Genomic DNA, 12,794 nt, shown 5'->3' on the forward strand with positions numbered 1-12,794 from the left:
TGTGCATCATAGGACATTGCAACTATGAAGAGATGGGAGTCAGTTTAAGTTTTCCCTCTACGTAAATATGGATTGACAAATAATGACTCACTATAGTTTGGGGAGTACTTTGATGACCTCACTAACTATCTAGAAGAGGGAGACTATTTCCATGACCGTACTGATTGTCTGAAGAGACAAACAATGACTCATTGATTGACTCACCACAACTTTTATACTTTGATCTAGTAAGTGCTATTAAGTTCTAGTACAAGACGTGCCTTCAGAATGGGTTTAGACACTTATGAGCACATCATGGGGTGTCTTGGAGTAGTGCATGACGATGACTAAGATAGTACAAAGAAAATATACTCACTCCACTTACCCTAGAAAATGGAAGATGTACTTATAATCTTGTATCACCACCATGATTGTTTTGGTAAATCCCAAACAACTACCGCACTTGGTTTTATAAATCCCAAAACAACCCGTGCTTGTTTTTTTTGTAAATCCCAAATAACCATCCTACTTATTTTAGTAAATCCCAAACAACCCCTAGTAATCCCAAACAAGGAAAAATGTAAAATTGTAAATCCCAAATGAGGAAAAATGTAAATCCTAAGAAAGTGTAAATCCCAAACAACCACCGTGCTTGTTTTAGTAAATCCCAAACAACCTTGTGCTTCTTTTTAGTAAATCCCAAAAAACCCCTTGTAATCCCAAATGAGAAAAAACGTATGTATGCCACTTATCTTGGACAACCACTGGGTTGGTGACCACAAATCCTAATGAATGAATTGTATTCCAGTTTCACATAGTACACGACCTTTATTTGGGATTGCAATGAGCAGGCTCATATCACCCACCATGGTGGTGATTATAGACCACCACGCTTGTAAGAATATGTGTGTGTGCATGCACGCACGTGCAGCTGTTATAACAATGATTGCACTCAGGACCATCTTACTTGAAGGCTCAAATTTTCAAGATCCACATTGTAGTATAGGAAAAATGGGGAGATGTCTTTCAAATGGACCAATGTCTATTCGTTTAGCAACTCTAAGAGACCGTCTAATTTGTAGACTCATATTTTGAAGATTAACACCATAGACTATAGACCATCTAATTCACAGGGTTAAACTTTCAAAATCCACATTGTAGCTTGAAATGACTAGCGTCTATTCCTGGGTAGCGTGAAATGATTGGGAAGCTCTAAGAATGTGGATTGTCAAAGCAATTGGACAATTAAAGCCGGCCCAGCATGAGAGTGCTCATGCATTTAAAGACTCGCCCTGCATGAGACTAGCTTGCAATAGACTATTTCAACAATGGATGTCATCTAACTGGTAGGCTTGGATTTGCATTGAGATAAAATCATAGTGTAAGAACAATAGGAAATCTGACCGTTAAAATTTCTAAATTACAGTTATAATGCCATTTAGAATGGTTACAATTTTCAATTTACCAGTTTGCTTGCCATTGAATTATTATGATATTACTAATAAATTCTGCCATGGAAACCATCTAATCACATGTCTTTGGATCCAAAGTTCAAAATGTATACACCAGTGGCCAAATGATGATGTATATGATCACCTACACTAGGCGACGTTAGGCTAGGCTACTAGCAGCAAGGTGGGTGCTAGTTAGAATATTTAATTGGGACTCTACATGTGCCACAACTCCTCCCCCCTAATCCCAAAAGGGTGTCATTTAAGGGAGTGCAAGTATCGGGATTGTCTAGTCATAGCAAAATCCAATGGTGGTTTGTGTGATCATAGTAGCGATAGGCATGCAGAGCACAAACTAATGTAAGAAATGAAGGGGAAAGGAGTGGGAGGGCAGTAAGTCCTCCACCCCCACTACATAAATGCCTTAAGGGGAGAGAAACAATTTGGTGCACCTAGAAAAATTCCTCTCCTATCCCCTTCCACGCTTTCAAATCCCTTTTCAACCCTTGTGATGAATCTTTTGCTACAACCGCGATTCCCCTTCTGCATAATGTTGCCCAAGTCATGAGATCCATTGTTTGCCTTGGCTCTTCATCTTGCAACACTCCACCAGTTGTGGCCATGACTGAGGGAGTTGCAGGATGGGGAGCCAATGGAAACGGGCCTTAATGGGTGACTTCCACTATTGGTGTTGTATTTGGAGACCACCATGAAGGGGTAGAGACCTACCCTTCTATAGTGGTAGAGAACTAGCTTCTAGTAGAGCACACGAGGCACCATTGTGTCCTTCTTCCAATTCACCTAGCCTTTCCATGCCTATTTCCTTTGCCTGAAGGCAAGGGAAATGAAAGTATCCATTTCCCTTTTCCTGAAGGTAAGGGAAATGGAAGGTCAAAAGATGTTGGGTATCTCTCATACCGTCATTGTTCCATCATGCCCATCCATGGGTAGCCAAGGTTTTTTCACCATCATGGCTCATACCATTTCAAGTGTCGAGTCAAGGCACCCATCCCCCTTCTTCTAGTTCTAAGAAAGGTTAGTAGACTCCATGGAAAACCGTTCTAGCCTTTATAAGGCTTTAGTTGGTAAACATTCTAGCCTTGGTAAGGGAAATGCACATTATAGCTACTCTCAACTCACAAAATTATTTGATTGACTTGGAGCTACGAATAGCTCTAATGTGCGCTTCCCTTACCAAGTTGAGTTCTCCTAGTGCCTTGAAAGAAGCTGCAATGAAGGAATTTATGTCCAATTACAAGATGCTCATATTATCCTTGGCATACGAGGAGTTTGCTAAAAAGGGGCACAGATCCAGTCTCTAGTGGTGGATAACCCTCTCCTAGTAGAGCACACGAGGCACCAGGCGCCCTTGTTTTGGTTCTTTTGTGTACCAATCATCCCTATCATTCTAAATGTGTTGAGCCAAGGCACCAGTAAGGCGCACCAGTGAAGGCTTCCATTTCCCTTACCTTTTGGGACACTTTGACCAAACCACTTTGGAGACTAAGTCATTTGTTTTACATTCATTTGAGAAAGTGCTAAGAAAATGTAATAAGTGCTAGCAAAAAAGTGACACCAAACCGTGGTGGTGATGAAAAGTGCTAAAAGTGCTTCACATAGACACAAAGTGCTAACATCTTTGGATGTAATCTCTTTTAATTTGCAAAAACTATTGTTGTTGTTACTTTGATGGTGAAAGTGGTTCTAAAGAAGCACAAACGGCATTTTTTTGCCCTTATATTCTGTGTGTGTGTGTGTGTGCGCTGCTGCATTGCCACATGTCGGTTGGTCGTGGTCGCATCGACCCCGCTGCCAGCACGTCGCACGTCGACCCTTGCCACTTGTGTGCTGTGCGTACATGTGGTAGATGGTAGATTCTATGCCTTTGGCAGATGGTACACATGGCGTAGATCCACGTGGATCTTGCTTCACTAAACCGCTTGACGTGGCGTGCATGTGCGTTACTTTTTGCCATGTGGTGTGTGGACAGCACACCGCCATAGCCCTTGTACACGCGCATTTAATCGCCAACTGTCCTGCTAATTGCCTTGTGGCGGCCGCATAAATTGCCATGTGGCGCCCCTTACCGCCGCCACAGACCTTCACCGAACCTCGATAGGCCATGTGCCTCTGCCCAGAGTCGTGACTGCCCTCCCCTCTAGTCTGGCACAACCGCAGATTGGAGCCACCTCCGCTGTTGAGAAGTAGAGTCTACAAGAAGCCTCCTCTCGTGCCACGTCAACCGCGCCACGCTCAGTCGCCGCGTGCCATGTTCTGCTCACCATTTTCTCCAGAGCTCCTCCTTTTCCCGAACCTCCCTCCTCCTCCCCCGAACCTCTAGAATGCATCGCCAAGCCTCCGAATTCATGCCAAGTGGGAGCTATGGATTAGTCTCCTGATAGAAGAATAGAAGAAGAGATGACCTTAATTGAATGCAGGAGATCCTCCACTACGGCGAGATGGGCATTCGTGTATCGAATTGAAAGGGAGTATGGCTCTTGATACAAAAGATGAAGGCATCATTCGCAAGAATCGACTCGTACAGCAGCAGGAGGTCAAGCTTGCGGGTTTCCTCTCCAGCTGGGGATCTTTTTAAGGTCCTTGTTGAGTGGCGTTGTTGCGGGACCCTGCCGTTGCAGTGCTTCATGCAATCACGGAATGTGTCGCCATGGCAGACGCCGGAAAATCCCTTAAAGCAACGTATTGTGAATATTATGAGGAATCGAATGTGATTTCTTGGAATCCGGCATTCAATAAAACAATGCAGGCATGGAGAACAGAGACGAGCTCCTTCACGGAACAAGACCTCCATGCAGATGGACTCCTTCGCGGAAGAAGATATGGTTGGAGACAGGGACGGTTTATTGGCGCTGATCGATTGCATTATTTGCGCATCTTTCAATGGGTTGATTGAAGATGCCTACGACCCATTTGACAAAGAAAGGGCATCAAAGGTGCTCTATGATCTATTTATAGTGCTGTACATGGACAAAGAGAAACATTGTGTGGGCACTGGAATTCCGCTTTCCTGCATCTGCATTAGTAACAGGTTGGTGCTGTTCATTCCGATGACTACCAGTTTGTCTTTGTTCAATGCCCGCTATGGGATCATTGATTACCTTCCATTTGAGTAAGATATAGCTTTTATGCGGAGTGAATGTAAGAGGAATTCCACATACTTAACGGCTTATCTTGCCCTCGTTCCTTATGGCTTTTGTCGTAATCTTATGGCTTTTGCAATGTAATGGAGGCTGAAGCTAACGCAACGCCGAAAAACACATTGCTTTGCATTGGGTCGTTTAAGTCAACAACAGCGTGTGGGTTAGACTCGTTACCTTGCTGGTAAACCGAGTTGCTTTATTGAGACTGCCTGTCCAGAATTTTAGCAGCTATCAGTCAGTCTTTGTTTCAAGGAGACGACATCATAGTGTCCTGATCAAAATGTTGGTTTGCCCCAAACAGCTTTCAATGAATGAATTTAGATGTTGTCACACTTGCTTGGTGGTGCGTGGACCTATGCATATGAGTTGCATACACACACACTCACAGACGACACACGAACACCCCACATTCATATTCTCCCGTCCCCCCCCACCCTCTCTCTCTCACACACACACACACACACACACACACACTCACAGACACACGTGAGTGAGTGTGTGTGTGTGAGAGAGAGAGAGAGAGAGAGAGAGAGAGAAGGGGGGGGGGGATATGAATGTGGGGTGTTCGTGAGCTCATCATGATTTATTGTGTAGAAGACGCTTATTCTTTGCGGATAGGCCTGATTACACCGATTTGTCATTATTTCCTAGGTACAACCTAGACTTTGTGCAGTGTGCAGTTGACAAGTTCATGTCTACTCTGCAGGTTTCAGAGAAGGGTAGAACGATTAACTAAAAGATGGTGAATTGTGAGGACTTCACTAACATTGCCCAGGTGAGTTCTGACTATTTGGTAGACCTTAACGTATGTGTATCGTCCTTTTCATGTTATGCTTTTGGATTGACATGCTAACGTTCACGATAGGCTAGCCTGCATTCTGAATAGATGCTTTGTGGATTATAGGTTCCTTGCCGTACTTCATTCTATGCACCTTCGTTTTATCCTGGCACATTTAGCAGTTGGTACCTTGTCATGACTTCCTTGCCCATTAGTTTGGAAAGATTCTGCATCTACATCACTCATGGCTCTCTGCATATATGGGTCTGTGGAAAGGCTTTAAACTGTTTCTATGAAAAATATTTGGCATATAATGCTTATGCAATGCCCTATTTCCAAAAAGGCAGCTTCGTTTTCTTACACACTTCATGTAATTTTCACAAGCCTAAAAGATCGCGAGAGTCCTGTCTGCAACTACTTTTTGTGTGTGTGTGTTTTATAAGGCATCATAATTTTACACCAAAAAAAGTGTGTGTGTGTGTGTGTGAGAGAGAGAGAGAGAGATAGAGAGAGAGAGCAAAAAGGGGTGTAAAAACTGCATGTCTTGATAGGAACCTATTGAACACATGCTATGCTACAAATGATAAGACTGTGCCGCCTTTCCATTAAGGGGCCCTTTCAATGGGATCTGTTGTGTGCATTTTTGCTCCCTATCCTGTTCAGTAAGTGCTTGCCGAATGTGAGAACCCCTAAAAAATATGTGCCAAGTTCCTTGTTTTTACCCATGTGAAATATCATTAGAGTAGCACCATGGTGCCCCAGACCTTTCTGACATGAGACTAAGGGTGGCATTCTGGAGAGACTTATGTTGCTGTGTCCCACAACCCACTGGCAGGATTTGTTGCATAGTCCATGGGAATCTGCCTGTTTTATGTCTCGATCATGTATTATATCCTTGTATGCAGATGATTGCTTCTGATAACATCCATGGAAGGCCTAAAAGGTAAATGGGCTGTTGGAATATTGTTGCAATTTACTCCACTAGAGCAATCATTTTAAGATCGTTGGAGACCAACCTATGAGAAATGAGATGTAGTAGTTGGAGGTATTAGATGTGGGTTGATGTGACATCATGCAATTGCTCTTGAATCTTGTTTTGTAGTGGCTCTTGGCAGTAGTGTTGTTACTGAGTAGTAGGATTTTCCTTCTCAGTTCTCCATTCTGAGACGCAGCAAGTTGCACTTGTTGTTGAATCTCTATCTCTGGGATTTCCTGAAGGGTAGGTGGGGTTTCTGATTCCCTTACTGGTGATAGGACAAGTTCTAGATCCTCCATGGCTCATGGTGATTTCGATGTAGAGGCTGAAGCTTTGAGCTAATGATGACTACGAGTAGATGAGTAATGTGACTTTTGCCATTGCAGGTATTTGCTTAAGGTCTTTAATGCCTAAGCGTGCACTTCTCCTATATAGTGTAAGAGACTAAGAAGTCACTTGTGTCTGTTCAGATCGTTACAGGCTGTGAATTTTTAGTTTAGATTATGTGATTTTGCATTTTCTAGTTACACATGCATACGTGGTGTGTGTGTGTGTGTGTGTGAGAGAGAGAGAGAGAGAGAGAGAGAGAGAGAGATTTTTAGACTTCCTTGGACAGCGCTTGAGAACTCGCCGAATGCTACTTTTCGGAAGTTCTTTTGGCCTTTTGGGATTCACCCACCCAGATAGGAGTTTGATTTATTTTTCATTTGGGCTTGCTACTGGGCACTATGGACTCTATGGAAGGACAGACACCAAGAGAAAGAACTCATATAAGCCTCTGTGGGCTGAAGCAAAGGGCACGCTAGGACCCTTGTGGAGTGCTATGCTAAGCTAAGGAGCTCAAGAGCTCAAAAAACACTAAAAACTGAAGCTCAAAAGCCGAAACCCAGTGCCATGGAGGCTCTCCGGTGGGCTGCAAAGATGTCCCGATCTGTGTCTGTCGAGCTGTCTCTCGCTGTGGAGGAGGGCGTGATCTCCTCAACCTCTGTATCCGATGGGCTATGTCAAGAGTGACACCTCATCTCTAGTGGTCTCCTCCAAGAAGAGCTGAGAGAGATCGGACCTCGAACATGTGCGCTCTGGTCACTCTTTATGTTGTGTGTGGTCTCTGCGTCCCTCACTCAGCAGCGTTGCGTCGTCTTTTCCCGCTGATCAACATTGCCCTCATGTCAGCTAGCTCCTCCTTCTCCACCCTACTATGTCCTGGAGCTGAATCAATTATATAGAAGTCCGTGACATGTCGTTGGGCTCGGTCTACATCAGCCCCCTTTGGCGTGGTCACTTCCTACTGTTGTCTGATATGTTGCAGTAGTGTCTCTTTGTGTCTGTCTCTTTGTGTCGTAGCATCTCAATCAGATAGAGCCCAATGCAGACCTAGTCACGGAACGTGAGAGTGGACCAAATCCATGCCCCTCCTGAAAGAGGCAGTGGTATTGTCCCCGGACTTCATAGTAGGCTGGGCAAACACACAAGAAATGCTCCTCCCTCTCAACCAGTGAAATTTTTTGGGGTGAAATTTCGCAAATTTGGCGAATTTACACCTTGAAAATCAAAATTTAGGCTTTTTAGAGTAGTTTTTCCTATATTTTTAGCCAACATTGACTATAAGCATTAGGGGATAGGAGGCCAAAGTCGCCATAGTTAGGATATGGGTCTTGAGCTCCCTCAGCGTGCATACCGCTGCTCTCTGGGCATGCCTGTAGCTCTCCTTGTCTCAATCCTCAGCTGATGGGACGAGACTTGCATCTATCCAATGGCAATCCTCAATGCATGTGAGACTCCTCTGTCCTAGAGGGACTAGGGTCTAATGATGAGTCCATCCTCCGATACTCTCAAGAAGTGGTCTTGATAGAACTGGATCTTGGTGGGGAACTCCCAGTTCACACCCCCCCAACCCAAGTCCGAGACATGGAGTTGGAGGAGATAGTCTGTTCACATCAGTTATAGATCTGCAACTTTTTATTTTATATTATGCGATTTGGATTCCCTAGCTACGTATGTGCAGAGCACGAGCGCGGGCGCGCACACAGAGAGAGAGAGAGGGGGAGAGAGAGAGAGAGAGAGAGAGAGAGAGAGAAAGAGAGAGAGGAGGGGGGGGGGATGTGCATTGCTGATTAGCGTTTTATTTTGGATACAGGTAACTAATGCTCTCGAAGCTGCTGGACTTGAATCATCAAACTTGATAATTGGCATTGATTTTACCAAGAGTAATGAATGGACAGGTTAGATTCTTGAGTTTAGTTTGATATTAATCAAACTGTAAATTTCAGGTCAACCCTGCTCCTGGGAACATCAGCTTTAGTTTAATATGTAAACCTGGGCAGTTGTATTATATGTGGGTGAGAAATAAAAACCAAAACAATGAGAAGTGTAATTGAAAAGTTTCTAGAAAGCTGGAACAGTAGCATCCGTATGTGAATAATGTGGCAACATAGTTGGGTCCGTACGCGGATGGTTGGCTAAACCATCCACGTATGAAATAATTATTCTGTACGTGTATGGTACAACCAATCATACTTGGCTTTTTTTGGGGGGGAAAACGGGCTTCATGAAAACGTTTTTTAATCAATTTCTTGACTTAGTGATACAACTTTGAAGTTTGAAGGTTGACGTTGAAAGTTTTGTAGCTCTCTGTCAATTAAATGTGTACAATGTATATTTCCCTGTTTTTTTTGTGTGTAAAATTAGGGTCACGTATGATTCAGCCCCAGGGGCTGATCCATACTCCAATCATACTTCCATACCCGTATGCCGTATCCATATGGTAAGGTATGGAAAAAACTGTGTAGCAATGATCATATACCCTCCCCCTCTCGTTGTGTACAATGTTGATGGGTTATCGCCTGAGGGAAGGAAAGTCCAGCCGTGACAATGTCATTAAGGGACTAAGGGCCTATTCCCAAAACCGATTAAGGACTAGTTAGGGATTTTAATGGAAGTGTCCCTTCTGATTGTGATTCAAGGGGGTCCAGTTATGTTAAATCCCTTGACAGCATGTTAAAGATGCTTGAAATTTAACCCCCAAAGAAATAGGTACTCTAAGGACCTTCTGTGCAGGGATACAAGTTGAGATATAGAAAAGAAGGGTTTAACTTAACAGTGGACAATGTGAATGCTACGTTACTAAAGATTTTTGTAAGTAATTTTAAGGTTCAGGATCCAATCAAAACTAAACAACCTGGATACTCATTTGAAAGCTCTTGAAAACTAGAGCCATTGTGATTGTAAGCTCCGAGAATGATACACCATTTTGTGCACAAAAGAAGATCCAAAACTTCTTTTTAAGACCACTTTATGAATTGAATCGTGTTCATGTGCGTCACGACTCACACGCACATGCATATGCTCGCGAGCATGTGCATGCGCATATCCATGTGCACGTGAGCATATCCATGTACACACACATACATTCACACTTCCTCCCTCTCTCTCTCTCTCACACACACACACACACACACACACACACACACACACACACACAAGGCTAACATGAGTGCACAATCCAATCTTCTGTGGTTGTGGTGTAAGGAACATCATATCAGAATACATATTTTGCGCGAGCTTTTCCCCTCAGCCCTCTTGTTCAAACTTCATATATGTGGATACTGACAGATGGTTAGATTTTAACAAGTGATAACCAGTTAACTCTCAGGTCACACTTCAATAATTGTTTGTTTACCAGATATAAGCACATTGGTGAATTGTGTACACCTCATTGTTCAATTTGAGCATCTCTCTTTTGGTTACAGGAAAACATTCGTTTGATGGACTCAGTCTTCACACAATCTCCCCCAACATCCTGAATCCTTATGAGCAGGCTATCTCCATTATTGGAAAAACTCTGGCCAAATTTGACGAAGATAATTTAATTCCTTGTTATGGCTTTGGAGACGGTTTGTTGACTTACCTTTCATTGTTCGATTCCCATAGTTTGGCCTGAGGATGGTTCTTTTCTTTATAGCTAAAGAAGTGGACGCTGGCAACTAGAATGTTCTGAATTTTCAGTTTTGGCTGGACAGTGACCACACATGATCAGAAGGTGTTCAATTTGGATCCGAGTGGTCGACCTTGTGTTGGCTTTGAAGGGGTTTTACAACGTTACAAAGAGAGACTTCCCCGGCTTATCCTTTCTGGTATCCAAATTTTAGCCTTGATTTATGACATATTTTAAAGGTTGTGTGTGCCCCTGTTAGATCATTACTAACATTAAAACAAAGGCAAGAACTTGTTCTATTGAACTCTTTTGTCAACCTCACTTTCAAAGAGAGGATATTCTCTCTCTAAAGAGCATTTTTTGTAATGGATTTACAGGGCCAACCTCATTTGCTCCAATCATACATGCTGCAATAGATGATGTCAAGAAAAGCGGAGACCAGTATCACATCCTTGTAATTATAGCAGATGGGCAGGTACTAGAAGTGATCAATTGCAGCGCTTTTGATTTTCACATAATGCAGAGGTAGCATCAGTTTATATCTGCTGATTTTGATGTGCATTAGTATCTGTATGCATTTGTGGATTCTATTGAGATTTCCAAATTTGCTGAGCACGGGGCTCTGACAGGTCACTGGAAATCTCAATGGTGGAAGATTGAGCACCCAGGAGAAGGCGACAATAGATGCTATTGTCACAGCAAGGTATACTTATACAAAGCCTTAACATTTTAAGCCATTTGCAGGCTAAAGTTTGAACAGTATCCTCAAGTCAAATTCTTGCTATGATGATTGTAGTAATTACCCATTGTCAATCGTCTTGGTGGGAGTTGGTGATGGGCCTTGGGACCTGATGAAACAGTTTGATGACGCTATTCCAACACGCAAGTTTGACAATTTTCAGGTGCCATTTTTAGTTTTATGGAAGCCATTTGTTGCTTTTAATGGCACTCACATTCTGTTGCAGTGTTCGCATAACAAAGTTGGTTTGTGCAGTTTGTGAACTTTACAGAAGTTATGTCCCAGTGTGCAATTCCAGAACATAAAGAAGCACAATTTGCAGTGGCTGCACTCATGGAGATACCCAAGCAGTATGAGGCAATCAAGAATCTGCTCAGTGAAAGGTCAGCATTCAATACTTAACGACCTTAACTGATTTAGATTTCAGTCATTGACTTTGGTTTCTCCCTATGAAAAATATTCCTTGATTCTCCTTGGATATCTGAACTCCTTTCCGAGGCACTCTCAGTTTTCATGTTGCAAGGGTTTTGTTTAACGTGGGTACTATTTACACTTCTGTTCTTTTCTTCTTGCAGATGGAACTAGAACAACCTGAATAAATGCACGTGCAGTCAGTGGCGTATGTGTTAAGTATAGAAACCAATTGCTTAAATAATTATTTAGCTAGATGACAATATTCTAATAAGTGATGATGGTGACACTTGTGCCAATGGCCTGTATAGCAATACGTAAATCGACACTTACGTATGGTTCATTTAGTTCTTGCAAAATGAAAATGTGTGTTTTATGTGTATGTAGTGTCTCCTTGGCAAGAAGTGAATTGTGTCACAATGTGTAACGTCCTATTTAGATAAAGGCGCTTCTTACACCGTCTCAGGTCTTCTTGACAATGTGGATAGTTTTACATTCAAACCAGGGCATTGGTGTTCGGTTGTGCTGGTGCAAAAATCTATTCATGATGGAGTTTATGGTTTTCAACTGTACGACTGACTATCATGAGATTGAAACTGCACTGTGTGTTGTGTTTTTGAGGATTAGTTTAGGCATGTTCCTAGATTCATCTGGATATATGTTCCTGCCGTATTAGCAGACATGCAAATTTCACTTTTTAGTCCACATTGTGGCGTGCTGATTGATTGTCATGAGATTGAAATTCACACTGTGTTGTGTTTTGGGATGAAGAGTTTGGGCATGTTCTTACATTCATCTAGCTATATGTTCCTTCATATTAGCGGACATGCACGTTTCATTGCGTGAGTTTTCATCCATTTGAGGTTTGCTAATATTGCGATAAATTTAATCTTAACTTGTACATTGCCCTATCAGCTAGTGTGTTTTGCTAGAAATGCTTATTTGGGAGAGACTAAAATGAAATTATATAGCCTTAACAAGCAGCTGTAGCTTGAATGAAGAGAACCTAGACTGCTTTTCGAACAGTGCTAGCCTTTGTCATAGTTGAGTCTGCTTTTCAACATTTGTCATGAGATTAAAAATGTGTTGTGGTATTAGAGGATGAATTTGGGCATGTTCTTGATTCATCTAGATATATGTTCTGATCGTTTAGCCAACATGCAGTGATTTTGCAACCATTTTGCAGCTTGTTGATATTGCAATAAATTCTTTCTATCTTAGGTGGCACATTGCCCTATGAAGGTAAAAATCGTCTAAGCATTTATTTGCTTAGAAATGTTCATTTGGGAGAGACTAAAGTCTTCACAAGCACTTCTAGCTTGAATGACAAGAATATGGACTACTTTTTTATTAGCCTTCTCCTTT

At 42.4% G+C, this 12,794-nt stretch overlaps 1 protein-coding gene across 1 annotated transcript; it reads left to right on the forward strand.

Moving 5' to 3' along the window:
- The first annotated feature begins 4,031 nt into the window (after positions 1 to 4,031).
- On the forward strand, positions 4,032 to 12,057 carry LOC147896098 (E3 ubiquitin-protein ligase RGLG2-like). Its single transcript, XM_087383114.1, has 10 exons — positions 4,032 to 4,479; positions 5,298 to 5,366; positions 8,483 to 8,567; positions 10,095 to 10,238; positions 10,365 to 10,478; positions 10,657 to 10,754; positions 10,909 to 10,982; positions 11,076 to 11,181; positions 11,274 to 11,401; positions 11,594 to 12,057. The coding sequence occupies exons 2-10, from the start codon at positions 5,331 to 5,333 to the stop codon at positions 11,601 to 11,603; spliced, it is 795 nt and encodes a 264-aa protein (XP_087239240.1). The 5' UTR covers positions 4,032 to 4,479; positions 5,298 to 5,330; the 3' UTR covers positions 11,604 to 12,057.
- Positions 12,058 to 12,794: the final 737 nt, after the last annotated feature.

Source organism: Dipteris shenzhenensis, chromosome 12 (genome assembly GCF_047967505.1).
Source record: "Dipteris shenzhenensis isolate YYH24624 ecotype China chromosome 12, Dip_SZ_1.0, whole genome shotgun sequence".
Taxonomy (NCBI): Eukaryota; Viridiplantae; Streptophyta; class Polypodiopsida; order Gleicheniales; family Dipteridaceae; genus Dipteris; species Dipteris shenzhenensis.

What these genes read in the sequence shown, in the direction of transcription:
- LOC147896098 (XM_087383114.1), top strand. Translation starts at nt 5,331, where the DNA reads ATGGTGAATTGTGAGGACTTCACTAACATTGCCCAG. An exon ending in ACTTCACTAACATTGCCCAG is followed by an intron (nt 5,367 to 8,482) that starts GTGAGTTCTGAC and finishes TTTTGGATACAG; the next exon opens with GTAACTAATGCTCTCGAAGC. An exon ending in CAAGAGTAATGAATGGACAG is followed by an intron (nt 8,568 to 10,094) that starts GTTAGATTCTTG and finishes TTTTGGTTACAG; the next exon opens with GAAAACATTCGTTTGATGGA.